This window comes from Oncorhynchus gorbuscha, unplaced genomic scaffold (genome assembly GCF_021184085.1).
Source record: "Oncorhynchus gorbuscha isolate QuinsamMale2020 ecotype Even-year unplaced genomic scaffold, OgorEven_v1.0 Un_scaffold_419, whole genome shotgun sequence".
Lineage (NCBI taxonomy): Eukaryota > Metazoa > Chordata > Actinopteri > Salmoniformes > Salmonidae > Oncorhynchus > Oncorhynchus gorbuscha.
The window spans coordinates 465,644-489,531 of NW_025745264.1; the positions used below are offsets into that span (position 1 = coordinate 465,644).

The following is a 23,888-nucleotide window of genomic DNA, read 5'->3' on the forward strand; positions in this document are numbered from 1 at the left end:
TGCCAACTGTCTTTCTGTCTATGACTCCAGGTCTCTGCCAACTGTCTTTCTGTCTATGACTCTAGGTCTCTGCCTACTGTCTTTCTGTCTATGACTCTAGGTCTCTGCCAACTGTCTATGACTCTAGGTCTCTGCCAACTGTCTATGACTCTAGGTCTCTGCCAACTGTCTATGACTCTAGGTCTCTGCCAACTGTCTATGACTCTAGGTCTCTGCCAACTGTCTTTCTGTCTATGACTCTAGGTCTCTGCCAACTGTCTTTCTGTCTATGACTCTAGGTCTCTGCCAACTGTCTTTCTGTCTATGACTCTAGGTCTCTGCCAACTGTCTTTCTGTCTATGACTCTAGGTCTCTGCCAACTGTCTTTCTGTCTATGACTCTAGGTCTCTGCCAACTGTCTTTCTGTCTATGACTCTAGGTCTCTGCCAACTGTCTATGACTCTAGGTCTCTGCCAACTGTCTTTCTGTCTATGACTCTAGGTCTCTGCCAACTGTCTTTCTGTCTATGACTCTAGGTCTCTGCCAACTGTCTATGACTCTAGGTCTCTGCCAACTGTCTATGACTCTAGGTCTCTGCCAACTGTCTATGACTCTAGGTCTCTGCCAACTGTCTTTCTGTCTATGACTCTAGGTCTCTGCCAACTGTCTATGACTCTAGGTCTCTGCCAACTGTCTATGACTCTAGGTCTCTGCCAACTGTCTATGACTCTAGGTCTCTGCCAACTGTCTATGACTCTAGGTCTCTGCCAACTGTCTATGACTCTAGGTCTCTGCCAACTGTCTATGACTCTAGGTCTCTGCCAACTGTCTATGACTCTAGGTCTCTGCCAACTGTCTATGACTCTAGGTCTCTGCCAACTGTCTATGACTCTAGGTCTCTGCCAACTGTCTATGACTCTAGGTCTCTGCCAACTGTCTATGACTCTAGGTCTCTGCCAACTGTCTTTCTGTCTATGACTCCAGGTCTCTGCCAACTGTCTTTCTGTCTATGACTCTAGCTCTCTGCCAACTGTCTATGACTCCAGGTCTCTGCCAACTGTCTTTCTGTCTATGACTCTAGGTCTCTGCCAACTGTCTTTCTGTCTATGACTCTAGGTCTCTGCCAACTGTCTTTCTGTCTATGACTCTAGGTCTCTGCCAACTGACCCTCAGCCTCGTCCCTGTTCAACTGTACTGTAGTCAGACTTTAAACAGGTCAATGATCATGGACTCGCTGCTCAGATGCTGTGGATGAGTTCTACCATTTAGCTTGTTCTCCACCACGTGTACATCAGGTAGAGGAAGATGAGCAGGAGAGAGGAGAGAGATGGAGAACATGGGTGATGGAGGACAGGTGAAGGAGAACAGAGGACATATAACATGGGTGATGGAGGAGAACAGGGGATAGATAACATGGGTGATGGTGGAGAACAGGGGATAGATAACATGGGTGATGGAGGACAGGTGGAGGAGAACAGGGGATAGATAACATGGGTGATGGAGGAGAACAGAGGACAGATAACATGGGTGATGGAGGAGAACAGAGGACAGATAACATGGGTGATGGAGGAGAACAGAGGACAGATAACATGGGTGATGGAGGAGAACAGAGGACAGATAACATGGGTGATGGAGGAGAACAGAGGATAGATAACATGGGTGATGGAGGACAGGTGAAGGAGAACAGAGGTTAGATAACATGGGTGATGGAGGAGAACAGAGGATAGATAACATGGGTGATGGAGGAGAACAGGGGACAGATAACATGGGTGATGGAGGACAGGTAGAGGAAAACTGGGGATAGATAACATGGGTGATGGAGGACAGGTGAAGGAGAACAGAGGATAGATAACATGGGTGATGGAGGACAGGTGAAGGAGAACAGAGGTTAGATAACATGGGTGATGGAGGAGAACAGAGGATAGATAACATGGGTGATGGAGGAGAACAGGGGACAGATAACATGGGTGATGGAGGACAGGTAGAGGAAAACTGGGGATAGATAACATGGGTGATGGAGGACAGGTGAAGGAGAACAGAGGATAGATAACATGGGTGATGGAGGACAGGTGAAGGAGAACAGAGGACATCTAGAGGAAGTCATGTTGAGGGCAGAGTGAAGGAGAACAGAGGAAGTCATGTTGAGGGCAGAGTGAAGGAGAACAGAGGAAGTCATGTTGAGGGCAGAGTGAAGGAGAACAGAGGAAGTCAGGTTGAGGGCAGAGTGAAGGAGAACAGAGGAAGTCATGTTGAGGGCAGAGTGAAGGAGAACAGAGGAAGTCAGGTTGAGGGCAGAGTGAAGGAGAACAGAGGAAGTCATGTTGAGGGCAGAGTGAAGGAGAACAGAGGAAGTCATGTTGAGGGCAGAGTGAAGGAGAACAGAGGAAGTCATGTTGAGGGCAGAGTGAAGGAGAACAGAGGCCAGCTAGAGGAAGTCATGTTGAGGGCAGAGTGAAGGAGAACAGAGGAAGTCATGTTGAGGGCAGAGTGAAGGAGAACAGAGGAAGTCATGTTGAGGGCAGAGTGAAGGAGAACAGAGGAAGTCATGTTGAGGGCAGAGTGAAGCAGGGATGGGGACCTACGTGTTCTCCTCGCCCACAATGCAGATGGCTGACAGCAGCTTGACCACGTCGGTCATCATGGCGGGCTGGGTGGGGTCGATGGCTCGGGCCAACAGGGTCAGACACTTCTCCTCTGACAGGATACGCTCCAACCCATACTAGAACCAGACGACAGATCACATGTTAGACAGACCCTCCAACCCATACTAGAACCAGACAACATGTTAGACAGACCCTCCAAACCATACTAGAACCATACTAGAACCAGACGACAGATCACATGTTAGACAGACCCTCCAACCCATACTAGAACCAGACAACATGTTAGACAGACCCTCCAAACCATACTAGAACCATACTAGAACCAGACGACAGATCACATGTTAGACAGACCCTCCAACCCATACTAGAACCAGACAACATGTTAGACAGACTCTCCAAACCATACTAGAACCATACTAGAACCAGACAACATGTTAGACAGACTCTCCAAACCATACTAGAACCATACTAGAACCAGACAACAGATCACATGTTAGACAGACTCTCCAACCCATACTAGAACCAGACAACATGTTAGACAGACGCTCCAAACCATACTAGAACCAGACGACAGATCACATGTTAGACAGACTCTCCAACCCATACTAGAACCATACTAGAACCAGACAACAGATCACATGTTAGACAGACGCTCCACACCATACTAGAACCAGACGACAGATCACATGTTAGACAGACTCTCCAAGCCATACTAGAACCAGACGACAGATCACATGTTAGATAGACGCTCCAAACCATACTAGAACCATACTAGAACCAGACAACATGTTAGATACTCTCCAAACCATACTAGAACCATACTAGAACCAGACAACATGTTAGACAGACTCTCCAACCCATACTAGAACCATACTAGAACCAGACAACATGTTAGATAGACTCTCCAAACCATACTAGAACCATACTAGAACCAGACAACATGTTAGACAGACTCTCCAAACCATACTAGAACCAGACAACATGTTAGACAGACTCTCCAACCCATACTAGAACCAGACAACATGTTAGACAGACTCTCCAAACCATACTAGAACCAGACAACATGTTAGACAGACGCTCCAACCCATACTAGAACCATACTAGAACCAGACAACATGTTAGATACTCTCCAAACCATACTAGAACCATACTAGAACCAGACAACATGTTAGACAGACGCTCCAAACCATACTAGAACCATACTAGAACCAGACAACATGTTAGACAGACTCTCCAAACCATACTAGAACCAGACAACATGTTAGACAGACGCTCCAACCCATACTAGAACCATACTAGAACCAGACAACATGTTAGATACTCTCCAAACCATACTAGAACCATACTAGAACCAGACAACATGTTAGATAGACGCTCCAAACCATACTAGAACCATACTAGAACCAGACAACATGTTAGATAGACTCTCCAAACCATACTAGAACCATACTAGAACCAGACAACATGTTAGACAGACTCTCCAAACCATACTAGAACCATACTAGAACCAGACAACATGTTAGACAGACTCTCCAAACCATACTAGAACCATACTAGAACCAGACAACATGTTAGATAGACTCTCCAAACCATACTAGAACCATACTAGAACCAGACAACATGTTAGATAGACTCTCCAAACCATACTAGAACCATACTAGAACCAGACAACATGTTAGACAGACTCTCCAAACCATACTAGAACCATACTAGAACCAGACAACATGTTAGATAGACTCTCCAAACCATACTAGAACCATACTAGAACCAGACAACATGTTAGATAGACTCTCCAAACCATACTAGAACCAGACAACATGTTAGATAGACTCTCCAAACCATACTAGAACCATACTAGAACCATACTAGAACCATACTAGAACCAGACAACATGTTAGATAGACTCTCCAAACCATACTAGAACCATACTAGAACCAGACAACATGTTAGATAGACTCTCCAAACCATACTAGAACCATACTAGAACCAGACAACATGTTAGATAGACTCTCCAAACCATACTAGAACCAGACTACATGTTAGATAGACGCTCCAAACCATACTAGAACCATACTAGAACCAGACGACAGATCACATGTTAGACAGACGCTCCACACCATACTAGAACCATACAACATGTTAGATAGACTCTCCAAACCATACTAGAACCATACTAGAACCATACTAGAACCAGACAACATGTTAGATAGACTCTCCAAACCATACTAGAACCAGACGACAGATCACATGTTAGACAGACTCTCCAAACCATACTAGAACCAGACGACAGATCACATGTTAGATAGACTCTCCAAACCATACTAGAACCAGACGACAGATCACATGTTAGATAGACGCTCCAAACCATACTAGAACCATACTAGAACCAGACGACAGATCACATGTTAGACAGACGCTCCACACCATACTAGAACCATACAACATGTTAGATAGACTCTCCAAACCATACTAGAACCATACTAGAACCATACTAGAACCAGACAACATGTTAGACAGACTCTCCAAACCATACTAGAACCAGACGACAGATCACATGTTAGATAGACGCTCCAAACCATACTAGAACCATACTAGAACCAGACAGACATGTTAGACAGACGCTCCAAACCATACTAGAACCATACAACATGTTAGATAGACTCTCCAAACCATTCTAGAACCATACTAGAACCATACTAGAACCAGACAACATGTTAGATAGACTCTCCAAACCATACTAGAACCATACTAGAACCAGACAACATGTTAGACAGACTCTCCAAACCATACTAGAACCAGACGACAGATCACATGTTAGACAGACTCTCCAAACCATACTAGAACCAGACGACAGATCACATGTTAGATAGACGCTCCAAACCATACTAGAACCATACTAGAACCAGATGACAGATCACATGTTAGACAGACTCTCCAAACCATACTAGAACCAGACGACAGATCACATGTTAGACAGACTCTCCAAACCATACTAGAACCATACTAGAACCAGATGACAGATCACATGTTAGACAGACTCTCCAAACCATACTAGAACCAGACGACAGATCACATGTTAGACAGACTCTCCAAACCATACTAGAACCATACTAGAACCAGACGACATGTTAGACAGACCCTCCAAACCATACTAGAACCAGACGACAGATCACATGTTAGATAGACCCTCCAAACCATACTAGAACCAGACGACAGATCACATGTTAGACAGACTCTCCAAACCATACTAGAACCAGACGACAGATCACATGTTAGATAGACTCTCCAAACCATACTAGAACCATACTAGAACCAGACGACATGTTAGACAGACTCTCCAAACCATACTAGAACCAGACGACAGATCACATGTTAGATAGACCCTCCAAACCATACTAGAACCAGACAACATGTTAGATAACACAGCAGATAACACAGCCATCATTAAAACACAGCTGATAACACAGCCATCATTAAAACACATGGTTTAACACAGCAGATAACACAGCCATCATTAAAACACATGGTTTAACACAGCCATCATTAAAACACATGGTTTAACACAGCAGATACCACAGCCATCATTAAAACACATGGTTTAACACAGCTGATAACACAGCCATCATTAAAACACATGGTTTAACACAGCCATCATTAAAACACATGGTTTAACACAGCAGATAACACAGCCATCATTAAAACACATGGTTTAACACAGCAGATAACACAGCCATCATTAAAACACATGGTTTAACACAGCCATCATTAAAACACATGGTTTAACACAGCAGATAACACAGCCATCATTAAAACACATGGTTTAACACAGCAGATAACACAGCCATCATTAAAACACATGGTTTAACACAGCCATCATTAAAACACATGGTTTAACACAGCTGATAACACAGCCATCATTAAAACACATGGTTTAACACAGCCATCATTATAACACATGGTTTAACACAGCCATCATTAAAACACATGGTTTAACACAGCCATCAGTAAAACACATGGTTTAACACAGCAGATAACACAGCCATCATTAAAACACATGGTTTAACACAGCAGATAACACAGCCATCATTAAAACACATGGTTTAACACAGCCATCATTAAAACACATGGTTTAACACAGCCATCATTAAAACACATGGTTTAACACAGCTGATAACACAGCCATCATTAAAACACATGGTTTAACACAGCCATCATTATAACACATGGTTTAACACAGCTGATAACACAGCCATCATTAAAACACATGGTTTAACACAGCCATCATTATAACACATGGTTTAACACAGCCATCATTAAAACACATGGTTTAACACAGCCATCATTATAACACATGGTTTAACACAGCCATCATTAAAACACATGGTTTAACACAGCAGATAACACAGCCATCATTAAAACACATGGTTTAACACAGCAGATAACACAGCCATCATTAAAACACATGGTTTAACACAGCTGATAACACAGCCATCATTAAAACACATGGTTTAACACAGCCATCATTAAAACACATGGTTTAACACAGCAGATAACACAGCCATCATTAAAACACATGGTTTAACACAGCAGATAACACAGCCATCATTAAAACACATGGTTTAACACAGCTGATAACACAGCCATCATTAAAACACATGGTTTAACACAGCCATCATTAAAACACATGGTTTAACACAGCAGATAACACAGCCATCATTAAAACACATGGTTTAACACAGCCATCATTAAAACACATGGTTTAACACAGCAGATAACACAGCCATCATTAAAACACATGGTTTAACACAGCCATCATTAAAACACATGGTTTAACACAGCTGATAACACAGCCATCATTAAAACACATGGTTTAACACAGCAGATACCACAGCCATCATTAAAACACATGGTTTAACACAGCAGATACCACAGCCATCATTAAAACACATGGTTTAACACAGCTGATAACACAGCCATCATTAAAACACATGGTTTAACACAGCAGATAACACAGCCATCATTAAAACACAGCAGATACCACAGCCATCATTAAAACACATGGTTTAACACAGCCATCATTAAAACACATGGTTTAACACAGCCATCATTAAAACACATGGTTTAACACAGCAGATAACACAGCCATCATTAAAACTGGAATGTAAAGACATCGCCCACCCACACAGGTCTACTGTACGGGGCATTAAAGGTATTTCACAGAGAAAACAACCCAACTCGAAACGGTTTCCGAGAAAAAAGTTAATTATTTCCCAGCGGTATCTGGGTAAAAAGGCAAAACAGGCCCCCCAATGATATTACACATGGTGTTCAGGGAGAACAGTTAGACAACAAGAGAACCTCTGTTTCTCTCTCCTGATGAGGTCTCATAGCCTGGAGAACAGTCAGACAACACGAAAACGACTGTTTCTCTCTCCTGATGAGGTCTCATAGCCTGGAGAACAGGGTAACAACACGAGAACCTCTGTTTCTCTCTCCTGATGAGGTCTCATAGCCTGGAGAACAGTCAGACAACACGAGAACCTCTGTTTCTCTCTCCTGATGAGGTCTCATAGCCTGGAGAACAGTCAGACAACAGCCTGGACTGAACATGAGGTCTCATAGCCTGGAGAACAGGGTAACAACACGAGAACCTCTGTTTCTCTCTCCTGATGAGGTCTCATAGCCTGGAGAACAGTCAGACAACACGAGAACCTCTGTTTCTCTCTCCTGATGAGGTCTCATAGCCTGGAGAACAGTCAGACAACACGAAAACAACTGTTTCTCTCTCCTGATGAGGTCTCATAGCCTGGAGAACAGTCAGACAACACGAGAACCTCTGTTTCTCTCTCCTGATGAGGTCTCATAGCCTGGAGAACAGTCAGACAACACGAGAACCTCTGTTTCTCTCTCCTGATGAGGTCTCATAGCCTGGAGAACAGTCAGACAACACGAAAACAACTGTTTCTCTCTCCTGATGAGGTCTCATAGCCTGGAGAACAGTCAGACAACACGAGAACCTCTGTTTCTCTCTCCTGATGAGGTCTCATAGCCTGGAGAACAGTCAGACAACACAAAAACGACTGTTTCTCTCTCCTGATGAGGTCTCATAGCCTGGAGAATAGTCAGACAACACGAGAATGACTGTTTCTCTCTCCTGATGAGGTCTCATAGCCTGGAGAACAGTCAGACAACACGAGAACCTCTGTTTCTCTCTCCTGATGAGGTCTCATAGCCTGGAGAACAGTCAGACAACACGAGAATGACTGTTTCTCTCTCCTGATGAGGTCTCATAGCCTGGAGAATAGTCAGACAACACGAGAACCTCTGTTTCTCTCTCCTGATGAGGTCTCATAGCCTGGAGAACAGGGTAACAACACGAGAACCTCTGTTTCTCTCTCCTGATGAGGTCTCATAGCCTGGAGAACAGTCAGACAACACGAGAACCTCTGTTTCTTTCTCCTGATGAGGTCTCATAGCCTGGAGAACAGTCAGACTGGTTATAACATCCCAACACAACCACAGAAGCTGTCTGTGAAGACATCATTAAGACAGAGAAACGGAACAGAATAAACAACACCTTTTGTTATTGTGTGTGTGTGTGTGTGTGTGTGTGTGTGTGTGTGTGTGTGTGTGTGTGTGTGTGTGTGTGTGTGTGTGTGTGTGTGTGTGTGTGTGTGTGTGTGTGTGTGTGTGTGTGTGTGTGTGTGTGTGTGTGTGTGTGTGTGTAACTGATTTTGTAACAGTCTTGTGTATATTGTATCGTGAGTCATGTTATTCCTCAACAGTGAGTGGTCAACATATTGAATATGTATGCGTTCCCTGCACTTCACAGTTAGAGTGAGTGTGTCAGTCTGAGTGAGGCTGCGTGTCTGTGTGAGTGAGTGTCTGTGTGAGTGAGTGTCTGTGTGAGTGAGTGAGTGAGTGAGCAGTGAGTGGTGAGTGAGGAGTGAGTGAGTGAGTGGTGAGTGAGTGAGTGAGTGAGTGAGTGAAGTGTGTGAGTGAGTGAGTGAGTGAGTGAGTGAGTGAGTGAGTGAGTGAGTGAGTGAGTGAGTGAGTGAGTGAGTGAGTGTCTGTGTGAGTGAGTGAGTGTCTGTGAGTGAGTGAGTGAGTGAGTGAGTGAGTGAGTGAGTGAGTGAGTGAGTGAGTGAGTGAGTGAGTGAGTGAGTGAGTGTGAGCGCGTGTGTGTGAGCGCATGTGTGTGTGAGCGCGTGTGTGTGTGAGCGCGTGTGTGCTACTCGCGTCTGGCCAGCTGCTGACGCCAGCCCGGCCTGTTGATTCAAAATGGCTTTTTTTTTTTAAGCACCGAACAAAAATATAAACGCAACATGTAAAGAGTCAGTCTCATGTTTCACGAGCTGAAATAAAATATCCCAGAAATGTTCCACATGCACAAAAAGACTGAAAATGTCCGATTTCTGTTGGCATTCCTGTTAGTGAGCATTTCTCCTTCGCCAAGATAATCCATCCACCTGACATGTCAAGAAACTGACTAAACAGAATGGTCATTACACAGGTGCACCTCGTGCTGGGGGTAATAAAAAGCCACTGTAAAATGGGCCGTTTCATCACATAACCCAATGCCACAGACGTCTCAAGCTGAGGGCATGTGTGCAATTGGCATGCTGATCGCAGGAACGTTCAACCAGAACTGTAGCCAGAGAATTTAATGTTATTTTTTTCTATTATAAGCCGCCTCTCCGATGTAATTTGAGAGAATTCCCGAGTGTTTTGACGCGTAGACTCTCAAGCTACATTCATCAGTATCTGTTTATGGGCTACAGCATTACCTCACATAATACTGGAGTCAGACTGATGTAGTTAATCAACTGAATTATAACGCTAACTACAAGAGGAGAAGAGAAAGAGACTGAGGGAAGGAGGGGGGGGAAGCAGGAGGAGGGGAGGAGGAAGAGGGGAAGGAGGGAGGAAGAGGGGAGGGGGGAGAGGGAGGGAGGGAGGAAGCGAAGGAGGGAAGGAGGAAGAGGGAGGGAAGGAGGAAGCGAAGGAGGGAGGGAGGAAGAGGGAGGGAAGGAGGAAGCGAAGGAGGGAGGGAGGGAAGGAGGAAGAGAGGGAGGGAAGGAGGAGGAAGAGGGGAGGGAGGGAGAGAGGGAGGGAAGGAGGAAGAGGGAGGCAAAGAGGGAAGGAGGAAGAGAGGGAGGGAAGGAGGAAGAGGGAGGCAAAGAGGGAAGGAGGAAGAGGGAGGCAAAGAGGGAAGGAGGAAGAGGGAGGCAAAGAGGGAAGGAGGAAGAGGGAGGCAAAGAGGGAAGGAGGGGAGGAGGAAGAGAGGGAAGGAGGAAGAGGGAGGGAGGAAGAGGGAGCGGAGGAGGAAGGGAGGGGGAAAGGCACCGACAGCTGGTTTGGAACACCTGTCTGGCAGCCTCCGCAGGCGCTGTGGGCGAGACGTATCCCAAGATGCAGCAGGAGGCGAGGGCAAGGTCTGTGAGTCAGTGCCGATGGGTAAAAGAGGCGCTTGGCACCTGTTGTGGCAACAGGATTACACAAGACCTTACAACGAGAGGAGGAGGAGTGGTGTGCCAGACGAGCTCCACTGGGGCTCAGCTCCACACAACGACACCTCCTCCCCGAGAGGCTGAGGTCGGGCTGCATCCCAAAACGGCATTTATGATCATTTAAAGTCAAGACATTCAGGCTCCACACGTTTCCAATAAAACAAATCAAATCCAGTTTCATCTGTCACATGCGCTAAAAGACGACGGGTTTAGACTTTACCGCGAAATACTTTCCAATGATAGAGTTAAAAATATATAAAATACAATTCAAATAGTAAAACAAGAGGAATAAAATACACAGGTTGTCATTTGTCGTCGTGACTCTCGCCCAGGTCGACGCCGTGACCCTCGCCCAGGTCGACGCCGTGACCCTCGCCCAGGTCGACGCCGTGACCCTCGCCCAGGTCGACGCCGTGACCCTCGCCCAGGTCGACGCCGTGACCCTCGCCCAGGTCGACGCCGTGACCCTCGCCCAGGTCGACGCCGTGACCCTCGCCCAGGTCGACGCCGTGACCCTCGTCCAGGTCGACGCCGTGACCCTCGTCCAGGTCGACGCCGTGACCCTCGTCCAGGTCGACGCCGTGACCCTCGTCCAGGTCGACGTCGTGACCCTCGTCCAGGTCGACGTCGTGACCCTCGCCCAGGTCGACGTCGTGACCCTCGCCCAGGTCGACGCCGTGACCCTCGCCCAGGTCGACGCCGTGACCCTCGCCCAGGTCGACGCCGTGACCCTCGCCCAGGTCGACGCCGTGACCCTCGCCCAGGTCGACGCCGCGACCCTCGTCCAGGTCGACGTCGCGACTCACGTCCAGCTCGACGTCGCGACTCTCGTCCAGGTTGACGTCGCGACTCTCGTCCAGGTCGACGTCGTGACTCTCGTCCAGGTCGACTTCTTTGTCGTTGTGACTCTCGTCCAGGTCGACGTCGTGACTCTCGTCCAGGTCGACTTCTTGGTCGTCGTGACTCTCGTCCAGGTCGACGTCTTGGTCGTCGTGACTCTCGTCCAGGTTGACGTCTTGGTCGTCGTGACTCTCGTCCAGGTCGACGTCTTGGTCGTCGTGACTCTCGTCCAGGTCGACGTCTTGGTCGTCGTGACTCTCGTCCAGGTCGACGTCTTGGTCGTCGTGACTCTCGTCCAGGTCGACGTCTTGGTCGTCGTGACTCTCGTCCAGGTCGACTTCTTTGTCGTTGTGACTCTCGTCCAGGTCGACGTCGTGACTCTCGTCCAGGTCGACTTCTTGGTCGTCGTGACTCTCGTCCAGGTCGACGTCTTGGTCGTCGTGACTCTCGTCCAGGTTGACGTCTTGGTCGTCGTGACTCTCGTCCAGGTCGACGTCTTGGTCGTCGTGACTCTCGTCCAGGTCGACGTCTTGGTCGTCGTGACTCTCGTCCAGGTCGACGTCTTGGTCGTCGTGACTCTCGTCCAGGTCGACGTCTTGGTCGTCGTGACTCTCGTCCAGGTCGACGTCTTGGTCGTCGTGACTCTCGTCCAGGTCGACGTCTTGGTCGTCGTGACTCTCGTCCAGGTCGACGTCTTGGTCGTCGTGACTCTCGTCCAGGTCGACGTCTTGGTCGTCATGACTCTCGTCCAGGTCGAAGTCTTGGTCGTCATGACTCTCGTCCAGGTTGACCTTTTGTCGTCATGACTCTCGTCCAGGTTGACCTTTTGTCGCCATGACTCTCGTCCAGATTGACCTTTTGTCGCCATGACTCTCGTCCAGGTTGACCTTTTGTCGTGAAGCATGGTGGTGGCAGCATCATGCTGTGGGGGACTGGGAGACTAATCAGGATGAAGGAACCCTGGCAACATCCCTACGGTGAAGCATGGTGGTGGCAGCATCATGCTGTGGGGGACTGGGAGACTAGTCAGGATGAAGGAAACCTGGCAACATCCCTACGGTGAAGCATGGTGGTGGCAGCATCATGCTGTGTGGGACTGGGAGACTAGTCAGGATGAAGGAAACCTGGCAACATCCCTAAGGTGAAGCATGGTGGTGGCAGCATCATGCTGTGGGGGACTGGGAGACTAGTCAGGATGAAGGAAACCTGGCAACATCCCTACGGTGAAGCATGGTGGTGGAAGCATCATGCCGTGGGGACTGGGAGACTAGTCAGGATGAAGGAAACCTGGCAACATCCCTACGGTGAAGCATGGTGGTGGAAGCATCATGCCGTGGGGGACTGGGAGACTAGTCAGGATGAAGGAAACCTGGCAACATCCCTAAGGTGAAGCATGGTGGTGGCAGCATCATGCTGTGGGGGACTGGGAGACTAGTCAGGATGAAGGAAACCTGGCAACATCCCTACGGTGAAGCATGGTGGTGGAAGCATCATGCCGTGGGGGACTGGGAGACTAGTCAGGATGAAGGAAACCTGGCAACATCCCTACGGTGAAGCATGGTGGTGGAAGCATCATGCCGTGGGGACTGGGAGACTAGTCAGGATGAAGGAAACCTGGCAACATCCCTAAGGTGAAGCATGGTGGTGGCAGCATCATGCTGTGGGGGACTGGGAGACTAGTCAGGATGAAGGAAACCTGGCAACATCCCTACGGTGAAGCATGGTGGTGGAAGCATCATGCCGTGGGGGACTGGGAGACTAGTCAGGATGAAGGTAAAGATGAAAGGAGCAAAGAACAGAGAGATCCTTAATGAAAACCTGCTCCAGAGCGCTCAGGACCTCAGACTGGGGTGAAGGGTCACCTTCCAACAGGACAACGACCCGAAGCACACATCCAAGACAACGCAGGAGTGGCTTCGGTCTCTGAATGTAAAGGGTCTGAATACTTATGTCAATGTGATATTTTGTTTTAAATTCTTAATAAATTAGCAACGACCTATATTTACATTCATTATGAGGAATTGTGTGTAGATTGATGAGGGGGAAAAAATATATTTAATCAATTTTAGAATAAGGCTGTAACGTAACAAAATGTGGGGGAAAAACGTCAAGGGGTCTGAATACTTTCTGAACCCACTGTGAATCTACTTGAAAATCTGTGGCCAAACCTGAACGCGGTTGCCTAGCAACGAACAACCGCCCATTTGACAGAGCTGGAAGAACGCGTTGCATTGATGACCAGGTGTGAAAACATCTCAAAGACTTGGACCCAGAAAGAGGCAAAATCGCTGCCGAATGTGTTTCCACAACGTATCGACTCAGGGGTGTGAATACTTTACGTAAAAACACTTCCTGTCTTTCATGTTCAATAAACGTGCTAACATTTACCTAGAAATGTGTTTTCTTCTCCCAGAAGGGACAGAAAGTACCAGAACCAATTCAGCAGAGGGACACATTCCTCCTCTCCAAGAAGGGACAGGAAGTACCAGAACCAATTCAGCAGTGAGACACATTCCTCCTCTCCCAGACATTACATTGTTGTTCATGAAGGAGTAGCTACATTACCTTGTTGTTCATGAAGGAGTAGCTACATTACCTTGTTGTGCATGAAGGAGTAGCTAAATTACCTTGTTGTTCATGAAGGAGTAGCTACATTACCTTGTTGTGCATGAAGGAGTAGCTAAATTACCTTGTTGTTCATGAAGGAGTAGCTACATTACCTTGTTGTGCATGAAGGAGTAGCTAAATTACCTTGTTAATGAATGATTTATCTACATTACCTTATTGTTCATGAAGGATTAGCTACATTACCTTGTTGTTCATGAAGGATTAGCTACATTACCTTGTTGTGCATGGGGGATTAGATACATTACCTTGTTGTTCATGAAGGATTAGATACATTACCTTGTTGTTCATGAAGGATTAGCTACATTACCTTGTTGTGCATGGGGGATTAGATACATTACCTTGTTGTTCATGAAGGATTAGATACATTACCTTGTTGTTCATGAAGGAGTAGCTACATTACCTTGTTGTTCATGAAGGATTAGATACATTACCTTGTTGTTCATGAAGGATTAGCTACATTACCTTGTTGTTCATGAAGGATTAGATACATTACCTTGTTGTGCATGAAGGATTAGCTACATTACCTTGTTGTTCATGAAGGATTAGATACATTACCTTGTTGTTCATGAAGGAGTAGCACATTACCTTGTTGTTCTTGAAGGTTTATTCCTGTTGTTCAGAGACAACAGACTGGATGACTTTATGCTGGCTCTTCTTGTCAGGTTTATCCTGGCTACAGAGACAACAGACAGAGAGAGTAGCTTCTTGTCAGGTTTATCCTGGCTACAGAGACAACAGACAGAGAGAGTAGCTTCTTGTCAGGTTTATCCTGGCTACAGAGACAACAGACAGAGAGAGTCATCACTTGCTTTGGCAATGTTAACACGTGTTTCCCATGCCAATAAAGCCCCTTGAATTGAATTGAGAGTAGAGAGAAAGAGGTAAGCAAGAGGTAGAGAGAGAGAGAGGAAGAGAGAGGAAGAGAGAGGTAGAGAGAGGTAGAGAGAGGAAGAGAGAGGAAGAGAGAGGAAGAGAGAGGAAGAGGGAGGAAGAGGGAGGAAGAGAGGAGAGAGAGGAAGAGAGGAAGAGAGGAAGAGAGAGAGAGGAGAGAGAGAGAGAAGAGAGAGAGGAGAGAGAGGAAGAGAGAGGAAGAGAGAGGAAGAGAGAGGAAGAGAGAGGAAGAGAGAGGAAGAGAGAGGAAGAGAGAGGAAGAGGGAGGAAGAGGGAGGAAGAGAGGTAGAGAGAGGAAGAGAGGTAGAGAGGAAGAGAGGTAGAGAGAGAAAGAGAGAGAAAGAGAGAGAAAGAGAGAGGAAGAGAGAGGAAGAGAGAGGTAGAGAGAGGTAGAGAGAGGAAGAGAGAGGAAGAGATGTAGAGGGAGGAAGAGGGAGGGAGAGAGAGAGGGAGGGCGAGGGAGAGAGAGGGAGGGCGCAGGAGTGAGAGGGAGGGCGCAGGAGTGAGAGGGAGGGCGCAGGAGTGAGAGGGAGGGCGAGGGAGAGAGAGGGAGGGCGAGGGAGAGAGGGAGGGCGCAGGAGAGAGAGGGAGGGAGAGAGAGGGAGAGAGAGGGAGGGCGCAGGAGAGAGAGGGAGGGAGAGAGAGGGAGGGAGAGAGAGGAAGAGAGGTAGAGAGAGGTAGAGAGGAAGAGAGAGGAAGAGAGAGGAAGAGAGAGGAAGAGAGAGGAAGAGAGAGGAAGAGAGAGGAAGAGAGAGGAAGAGAGAGGAAGAGAGAGGAAGAGAGAGGAAGAGAGAGAGGTAGAGAGAGGTAGAGAGAGGTAGAGAGAGGTAGAGAGAGGTAGAGGGAGGAAGAGAGAGGAAGAGAGAGGAAGAGAGAGGAAGAGAGAGGTAGAGGGAGGAAGAGAGGTAGAGAGAGGAAGAGAGGTAGAGAGAGGAAGAGAGGTAGAGAGAGGAAGAGAGGTAGAGAGAGGAAGAGAGGTAGAGAGAGGAAGAGAGGAAGAGAGAGGTAGAGGGAGGTAGAGGGAGGTAGAGGGAGGTAGAGAGAGGATGAGAGGTAGAGAGAGGAAGAGAGAGGAAGAGAGAGGAAGAGAGAGGAAGAGAGAGGAAGAGAGAGGAAGAGAGGTAGAGAGAGGTAGAGGGAGGAAGAGAGGTAGAGGAAGAGAGAGGAAGAGAGAGGTAGAGGGAGGGAGAGAGAGGAGAGGAGAGGAGGAAGAGAGAGGGAGAGGGAGGGAGAGAGAGGGAGAGGGAGGGAGGAGAGGAGGGAGAGGAGGGAGAGAGAGGGAGGGAGAGAGAGGGAGGGAGAGAGAGGGGGAGGGCGAGAGAGGGAGGGCGAGGGAGAGAGAGGGAGGGCGAGGGAGAGAGAGGGAGGGCGAGGGAGAGAGAGGGAGGGAGAGGGAGAGAGAGGGAGGGCGAGGGAGAGAGAGGGAGGGCGAGGGAGAGAGAGGGAGGGCGAGGGAGAGAGAGGGAGGGCGAGAGAGGGAGGGAGAGAGAGAGGAGGGAGGAGAGAGGGAGGGAGAGAGGGAGGGAGGGAGAGAGGAGGGAGGGAGAGGGAGGGAGAGGGAGGGGAGAGGGAGGGAGGGGAGGGGAGGAGGAGGGAGAGAGGGAGGGGAGAGGGAGGGAGAGACGGAGGGGAGAGATGGAGAGAGGAGGAGAGAGGGAGGAGAGGGGGAGAGGAGAGGAGGGAGAGACGGAGGGAGAGATGGAGGGCGCAGGAGAGAGAGGGAGGGAGAGAGAGGGGGGCGCAGGAGAGAGAGGGAGGGAGACGGAGGGAGAGAGAGGGAGGGCGCAGGAGAGAGGGAGGGAGAGAGAGGGAGGGAGAGAGAGGGAGGGAGAGAGAGGGAGGGCGCAGGAGAGAGGGAGGGAGAGAGAGGGAGGGCGCATGAGAGAGAGTACGTGTGTGCGGGTGTGAGTGTGAGTAAGAGTGTGAGTGTGAGTGTGAGTGTGAGTGTGAGTGTGTGTGTGTGCGTGAGCATACGGTGTGTGTGTGTCCTTACTGTTTCTTGTGGAGCAGCTTCTCCAGAATGTCTAGCAGCAGTCCCAGACCCTCGTGGCCAAAACTCTGCACCCAGCTGGGGGAGAAGGAAAAACAGCTCATAAATAAATAAACCTCTGATTATCCAAAGTGGTCGTTTTAAAACTCATCTATTGGTCACTGGATGGATGAGACCAGAGGCTACTGTACCACCAACTGAATTCTGCTCTGCCCCAGAGGAGACCAGAGTTTACTGTACCACCAACTGAATTCTGCTCTGAGGAGACCAGAGGTTACTGTACCACCAACTGAATTCTGCTCTGCCCAGAGACCAGAGGTTACTGTACCACCAACTTAATTCTGCTCTGAGGAGACCAGAGGCTACTGTACCACCAACTGAATTCTGCTCTGAGACCAGAGGTTACTGTACCACCAACTGAATTCTGCCCTGCCCCAGAGGAGACCAGAGGCTACTGTACCACCAACTGAATTCTGCTCTGAGGAGACCAGAGGTTACTGTACCACCAACTGAATTCTGCTCTGCCCCAGAGGAGACCAGAGGTTACTGTACCACCAACTGAATTCTGCTCTGAGGAGACCAGAGGTTACTGTACCACCAACTGAATTCTGCTCTGAGGAGACCAGAGGTTACTGTACCACCAACTGAATTCTGCTCTGAGGAGACCAGAGGTTACTGTACCACCAACTGAATTCTGCTCTGCCCCAGAGGAGACCAGAGGTTACTGTACCACCAACTGAATTCTGCTCTGAGGAGACCAGAGGTTACTGTACCACCAACTGAATTCTGCTCTGAGGAGACCAGAGGTTACTGTACCACCAACTGAATTCTGCTCTGAGGAGACCAGAGGTTACTGTACCACCAACTGAATTCTGCTCTGAGGAGACCAGAGGTTACTGTACCACCAACTGAATTCTGCTCTGCCCCAGAGGAGACCAGAGGCTACTGTACCACCAACTGAATTCTGCTCTGCCCCAGAGGAGACCAGAGGCTACTGTACCACCAACTGAATTCTGCTCTGCCCCAGAGGAGACCAGAGGCTACTGTACCACCAACTGAATTCTGCTCTGCCCAGAGGAGACCAGAGGTTACTGTACCACCAACTGAATTCTGCTCTGCCCAGAGGAGACCAGAGGTTACTGTACCACCAACTGAATTCTGCTCTGCCCCAGAGGACCCCTGATGTTCCCCCACATGAGGATTTTACCAGGAACCCTACGGTCTCATGAGTCTTCAAGTACCCCCTGAGGATAGACCAAGTACCCCCAGGGATCCTAGTACCCGTGTAGATAGACCAAGTACCCCCAGGGATCCTAGTACCCGTGTAGATAGACCAAGTACCCCCAGGGATCCTAGTACCAGTGTAGATAGACCAAGTACCCCCAGGGATCCTAGTACCAGTGTAGATAGACCAAGTACCCCCAGGGATCCTAGTACCCCCTGAGGATAGACCAAGTACCCCCAGAGATCCTAGTACCCTGTGTAGATAGACCAAGTACCCCCAGGGATCCTAGTACACCCTGAGGATAGACCAAGTACCCCCAGGGATCCTAGTACCCCATGTAGATAGACCAAGTACCCCCAGGGATCCTAGTACCCATGTAGATAGACCAAGTACCCCCAGAGGATAGACCAAGTACCCCCAGGGATCCTAGTACCCGTGTAGATAGACCAAGTACCCCCAGGGATCCTAGTACCAGTGTAGATAGACCAAGTACCCCCAGGGGTCCTCATACCCTCTGTATATATACCAAGTACCCCCAGGGACCCTTGTACCCGTGAAGATAGACCAAGTACCCCCCCAGGGATCCTAGTACCAGTGTAGATAGACCAAGTACCACCAGGGGTCCTCGTACCCCCTGAGGATAGACCAAGTACCCCCAGGATCCTAGTACCCATGTAGATAGACCAAGTACCCCCAGGGATCCTAGTACCCGTGTAGATAGACCAAGTACCCCAGGGATCCTAGTACCCCGTGTAGATAGACCAAGTACCCCCAGGGATCCTAGTACACCCTGAGGATAGACCAAGTACCCCCAGAGATCCTAGTACCCCGTGTAGATAGACCAAGTACCCCCAGAGATCCTAGTACCCCGTGTAGATAGACCAAGTACCCCCAGGGATCCTAGTACCCCCTGAGGATAGACCAAGTACCCCCAGGGATCCTAGTACCCGTGTAGATAGACCAAGTACCCCCAGGGATCCTAGTACCCGTGTAGATAGACCAAGTACCCCCAGGGATCCTAGTACCCCATGTAGATAGACCAAGTACCCCCAGGGATCCTAGTACCCGTGTAGATAGACCAAGTACCCCCAGGGATCCTAGTACACCCTGAGGATAGACCAAGTAACCCCAGGGATCCTAGTACCCGTGTAGATAGACCAAGTACCCCCATAGATCCGAGTACCCGTGTAGATAGACCAAGTACCCCCAGGGATCCTAGTACCCCCTGCTTGGGAACAACTGGTCTAGATGATAACTGTATCTGGTCTCAACGAGTGCACTACACAGAACAGAGAGGTTCCATTTGGGACACGGCCTACCTACCTATCCATACTAGACCAGAGAGCTGGATCCATACTAGACCAGAGAGCTGGATCCATACTAGACCAGAGAGCTGGATCCATACTAGACCAGAGAGCTGGATCCATACTAGACCAGAGAGCTGGATCCATACTAGACCAGACCAGAGCTGGATCCATACTAGACCAGAGAGCTGGATCCATACTAGACCAGAGAGCTGGATCCATACTAGACCAGAGAGCTGGATCCATACTAGACCAGAGAGCTGGATCCATACTAGACCAGAGAGCTGGATCCATACTAGACCAGAGAGCTGGATCCATACTAGACCAGAGAGCTGGATCCATACTAGACCAGAGAGCTGGATCCATACTAGACCAGAGAGCTGGATCCATACTAGACTCGAGAACTGGGACGCCATGTTAAAAACGCGATGAAAGCCAAACGTCCCTGGAGTGGCTGGCCTGAGTGTATTTTTATAACCTATTAAAAACCGTCAGCACATTCAGACAGGCGGAGGGAGAACTCCTCCCGACGGAACCGACAGACGAAGCACTGAATGGACCTAAAACACGCTGATCGGAGTCACATGTTAAAATCACATTTAAAAACACACAACAAAAAAACCTCTCTCTCCTTTTAGCCCCTCAATCCCCGTGGGACGACACGTCTAATAATAATGCTATTCCCTCGTCTATAATCGAGGAGAAAATAGATTAATTCCCAGAGCTGTTATTTCTCAAAGTTGTTTATTACACATAGCTTAGGCTGTTTGAGCGGGAATATCATGTGTGATTCAGAGGGTTACAGAGCTGAGGGGAGGACAGACAGGAAGTACAGACAGACATGATCCGGCCTGCTAGGAGGCTGATCCATACTTCTTTCATGTCACTTTCAACTTCTCACAGAGGATTTACCCCGGCGCTTCAGACCTTCAACAAACGTGACAGCAGTGTGAGCTCTGTCCCTATCAGACGTGATGGTACAGTGTGGAGCTCTGTCCCTATCAGACGTGACGGCACAGTGTGAGCTCTGTCCCTATCAGACCTGATGGTACAGTGTGAGCTCTGTCCCTTTCAGACGTGATGGCAGTGTGAGCTCTGTCCCTATCAGACGTAATGGCAGTGTGAGCTCTGTCCCTATCAGATGTGACGGTACAGTGTGAGTTCTGTCCCTTTCAGACGTGACGGCACAGTGCGAGCTCTGTCCCTATCAGATGTGACGGTACAGTGTGAGCTCTGTCCCTATCAGCTCTGTGACGTGATGGTACAGTGTGAGCTCTGTCCCTATCAGATGTGATGGCAGTGTGAGCTCTGTCCCTTTCAGACGTGATGGCAGTGTGAGCTCTGTCCCTGTCCCTTCAGACGTGATGGTACAGTGTGAGCTCTGTCCCTATCGTGATGGTACAGTGAGCTCTGGTACAGTGTGAGCTCTGTCCCTTTCATGACAGTGTGAGCTCTGATGGCGTGATGGCAGTGTGAGCTCTGTCCCTATCAGATGTGATGGCAGTGTGAGCTCTGTCCCTTTCAGACGTGATGGTACAGTGTGAGCTCTGTCCCTATCAGACGTGATGGCAGTGTGAGCTCTGTCCCTTTCAGACGTGATGGTACAGTGTGAGCTCTGTCCCTTTCCAGTGTGAGCTTTCAGGCGTGATGGTGACGTGATGGTACAGTGTGAGCTCTGTCCCTTTCAGACGTGATGGTACAGTGTGAGCTCTGTCCCTATCAGTGTGAGCTCTGTCCCTTTCAGACGTGATGGTACAGTGTGAGCTCTGTCCCTTTCAGACGTAATGGCAGTGTGAGCTCTGTCCCTTTCAGACGTGATGGTACAGTGTGAGCTCTGTCCCTTTCAGACGTGATGGTACAGTGTGAGCTCTGTCCCTATCAGACGTGATGGTACAGTGTGAGCTCTGTCCCTTTCAGACGTGATGGTACAGTGTGAGCTCTGTCCCTTTCAGACGTGATGGCAGTGTGAGCTCTGTCCCTTTCATGGCAGTGTGAGCTCTGTCCCTTTGATGGTACAGTGTGAGCTCTGTCCCTTTCAGACGTGATGGCAGTGTGAGCTCTGTCCCTTTCAGACGTGATGGTACATGGTACAGTGTGAGCTCTGTCCCCCGTATCAGAGCTCTGTGATGGTACAGTGTGAGCTCTGTCCCTTTCAGACGTGATGGTACAGTGTGAGCTCTGTCCCTTTCAGACGTAATGGCAGTGTGAGCTCTGTCCCTATCAGACGTGATGGCAGTGTGAGCTCTGTCCCTTTCAGACGTGATGGTACAGTGTGAGCTCTGTCCCTATCAGACGTGATGGTACAGTGTGAGCTCTGTCCCTTTCAGACGTGATGGTACAGTGTGAGCTCTGTCCCTTTCAGACGTGATGGTACAGTGTGAGCTCTGTCCCTATCAGACGTGATGGTACAGTGTGAGCTCTGTCCCTTTCAGGCGTGATGGGCAGTGTGAGCTCTGTCCCTTTCAGCTCTGTCCCTTTCAGACGTGATGGTACAGTGTGAGCTGAGGCTCTGTCCCTTTCAGACGTGATGGTACAGTGTGAGCTCTGTCCCTGTCCCGTTTCAGACGTGTGAGCTCTGTGATGGTACAGTGTGAGCTCTGTCCCTATCAGACGTGATGGTACAGTGTGAGCTCTGGTGACAGTGTGAGCTCTGTCCCTTTCAGACGTGATGGTACAGTGTGAGCTCTGTCCCTTTCCCTATCAGACGTGATGGTACAGTGTGAGCTCTGTCCCTATCAGACGTGATGGTACAGTGTGAGCTCTGTCCCTTTCCGTGATGGTACAGTGTGAGCTCTGTGATCAGACGTGATGGTACAGTGTGAGCTCTGTCCCTATCAGACGTGATGGTACAGTGTGAGCTCTGTCCCTATCAGACGTGATGGTACAGTGTCAGACGTGATGGTACAGTGTGAGCTCTGTCCCTTTCAGACGTGATGGTACAGTGTGAGCTCTGTCCCTTTCAGACGTGATGGTACAGTGTGAGCTCTGTCCCTTTCAGACGTGATGGTACAGTGTGAGCTCTGTCCCTTTCAGACGTGATGGTACAGTGTGAGCTCTGTCCCTATCAGACGTGATGGTACATGAGCTCTGTCAGACGTGACAGTGTGAGCTCTGTCCCTATCAGACGTGATGGTACAGTGTGAGCTCTGTCCCTATCAGACGTGATGGTACAGTGAGCTCTGTCAGACGTGAGCTCTGAGCTCTGTCCCTATCAGACGTGATGGTACAGTGTGAGCTCTGTCCCTTTCAGACGTGATGGTATCAGTGTGAGCTCTGTCCCTTTCAGACGTGATGGTACAGTGTGAGCTCTGTCCCTATCAGACGTGATGGTACAGTGTGAGCTCTGTCCCTATCAGTGACGTGATGGTGACAGTGTGAGCTCTGTCCCTATCAGACGTGATGGTACAGTGTGAGCTCTGTCCCTATCAGACGTGATGGTACAGTGTGAGCTCTGTCCCTATCAGACGTGATGGTACAGTGTGAGCTCTGTCCCTTTCAGACGTGATGGTACAGTGTGAGCTCTGTCCCTATCAGACGTGATGGTACAGTGTGAGCTCTGTCACGTGATGGTACAGTGTGAGCTCTGTCCCTATCAGACGTGATGGTACAGTGTGAGCTCTGTCCCTATCAGACGTGATGGTACAGTGTGAGCTCTGTCCCTTTCAGACGTGATGGTAGTACAGTGAGCTCTGTCCCTTCAGGACGTGATGGTACAGTGTGAGCTCTGTCCCTTTCAGACGTGATGGCAGTGTGAGCTCTGTCCCTATCAGGCGTGATGGCAGTGTGATTTCAGACGTATGGCAGTGTGAGCTCTGTCCCGTGATGGTCAGTGTGAGCTCTGTCCCTTCAGACGTGATGGTACAGTGTGAGCTCTGTCCCTTTCAGGCGTGATGGTACAGTGTGAGCTCTGTCCCTTTC

The 23,888-nt window shown here is 49.0% G+C and overlaps 1 protein-coding gene across 1 annotated transcript in view; it reads right to left on the reverse strand.

Moving 5' to 3' along the window:
* LOC124018174 (protein diaphanous homolog 3-like) overlaps positions 1-23,888 on the reverse strand; it is a 690,151-nt gene that overhangs the window by 354,981 nt on the left and 311,282 nt on the right. Inside the window, 4 exon segments of the mRNA XM_046333436.1 lie at positions 2,562-2,698; positions 15,085-15,115; positions 15,192-15,233; positions 17,445-17,519. Coding sequence (XP_046189392.1) covers positions 2,562-2,698; positions 15,085-15,115; positions 15,192-15,233; positions 17,445-17,519 — 285 coding nt within the window.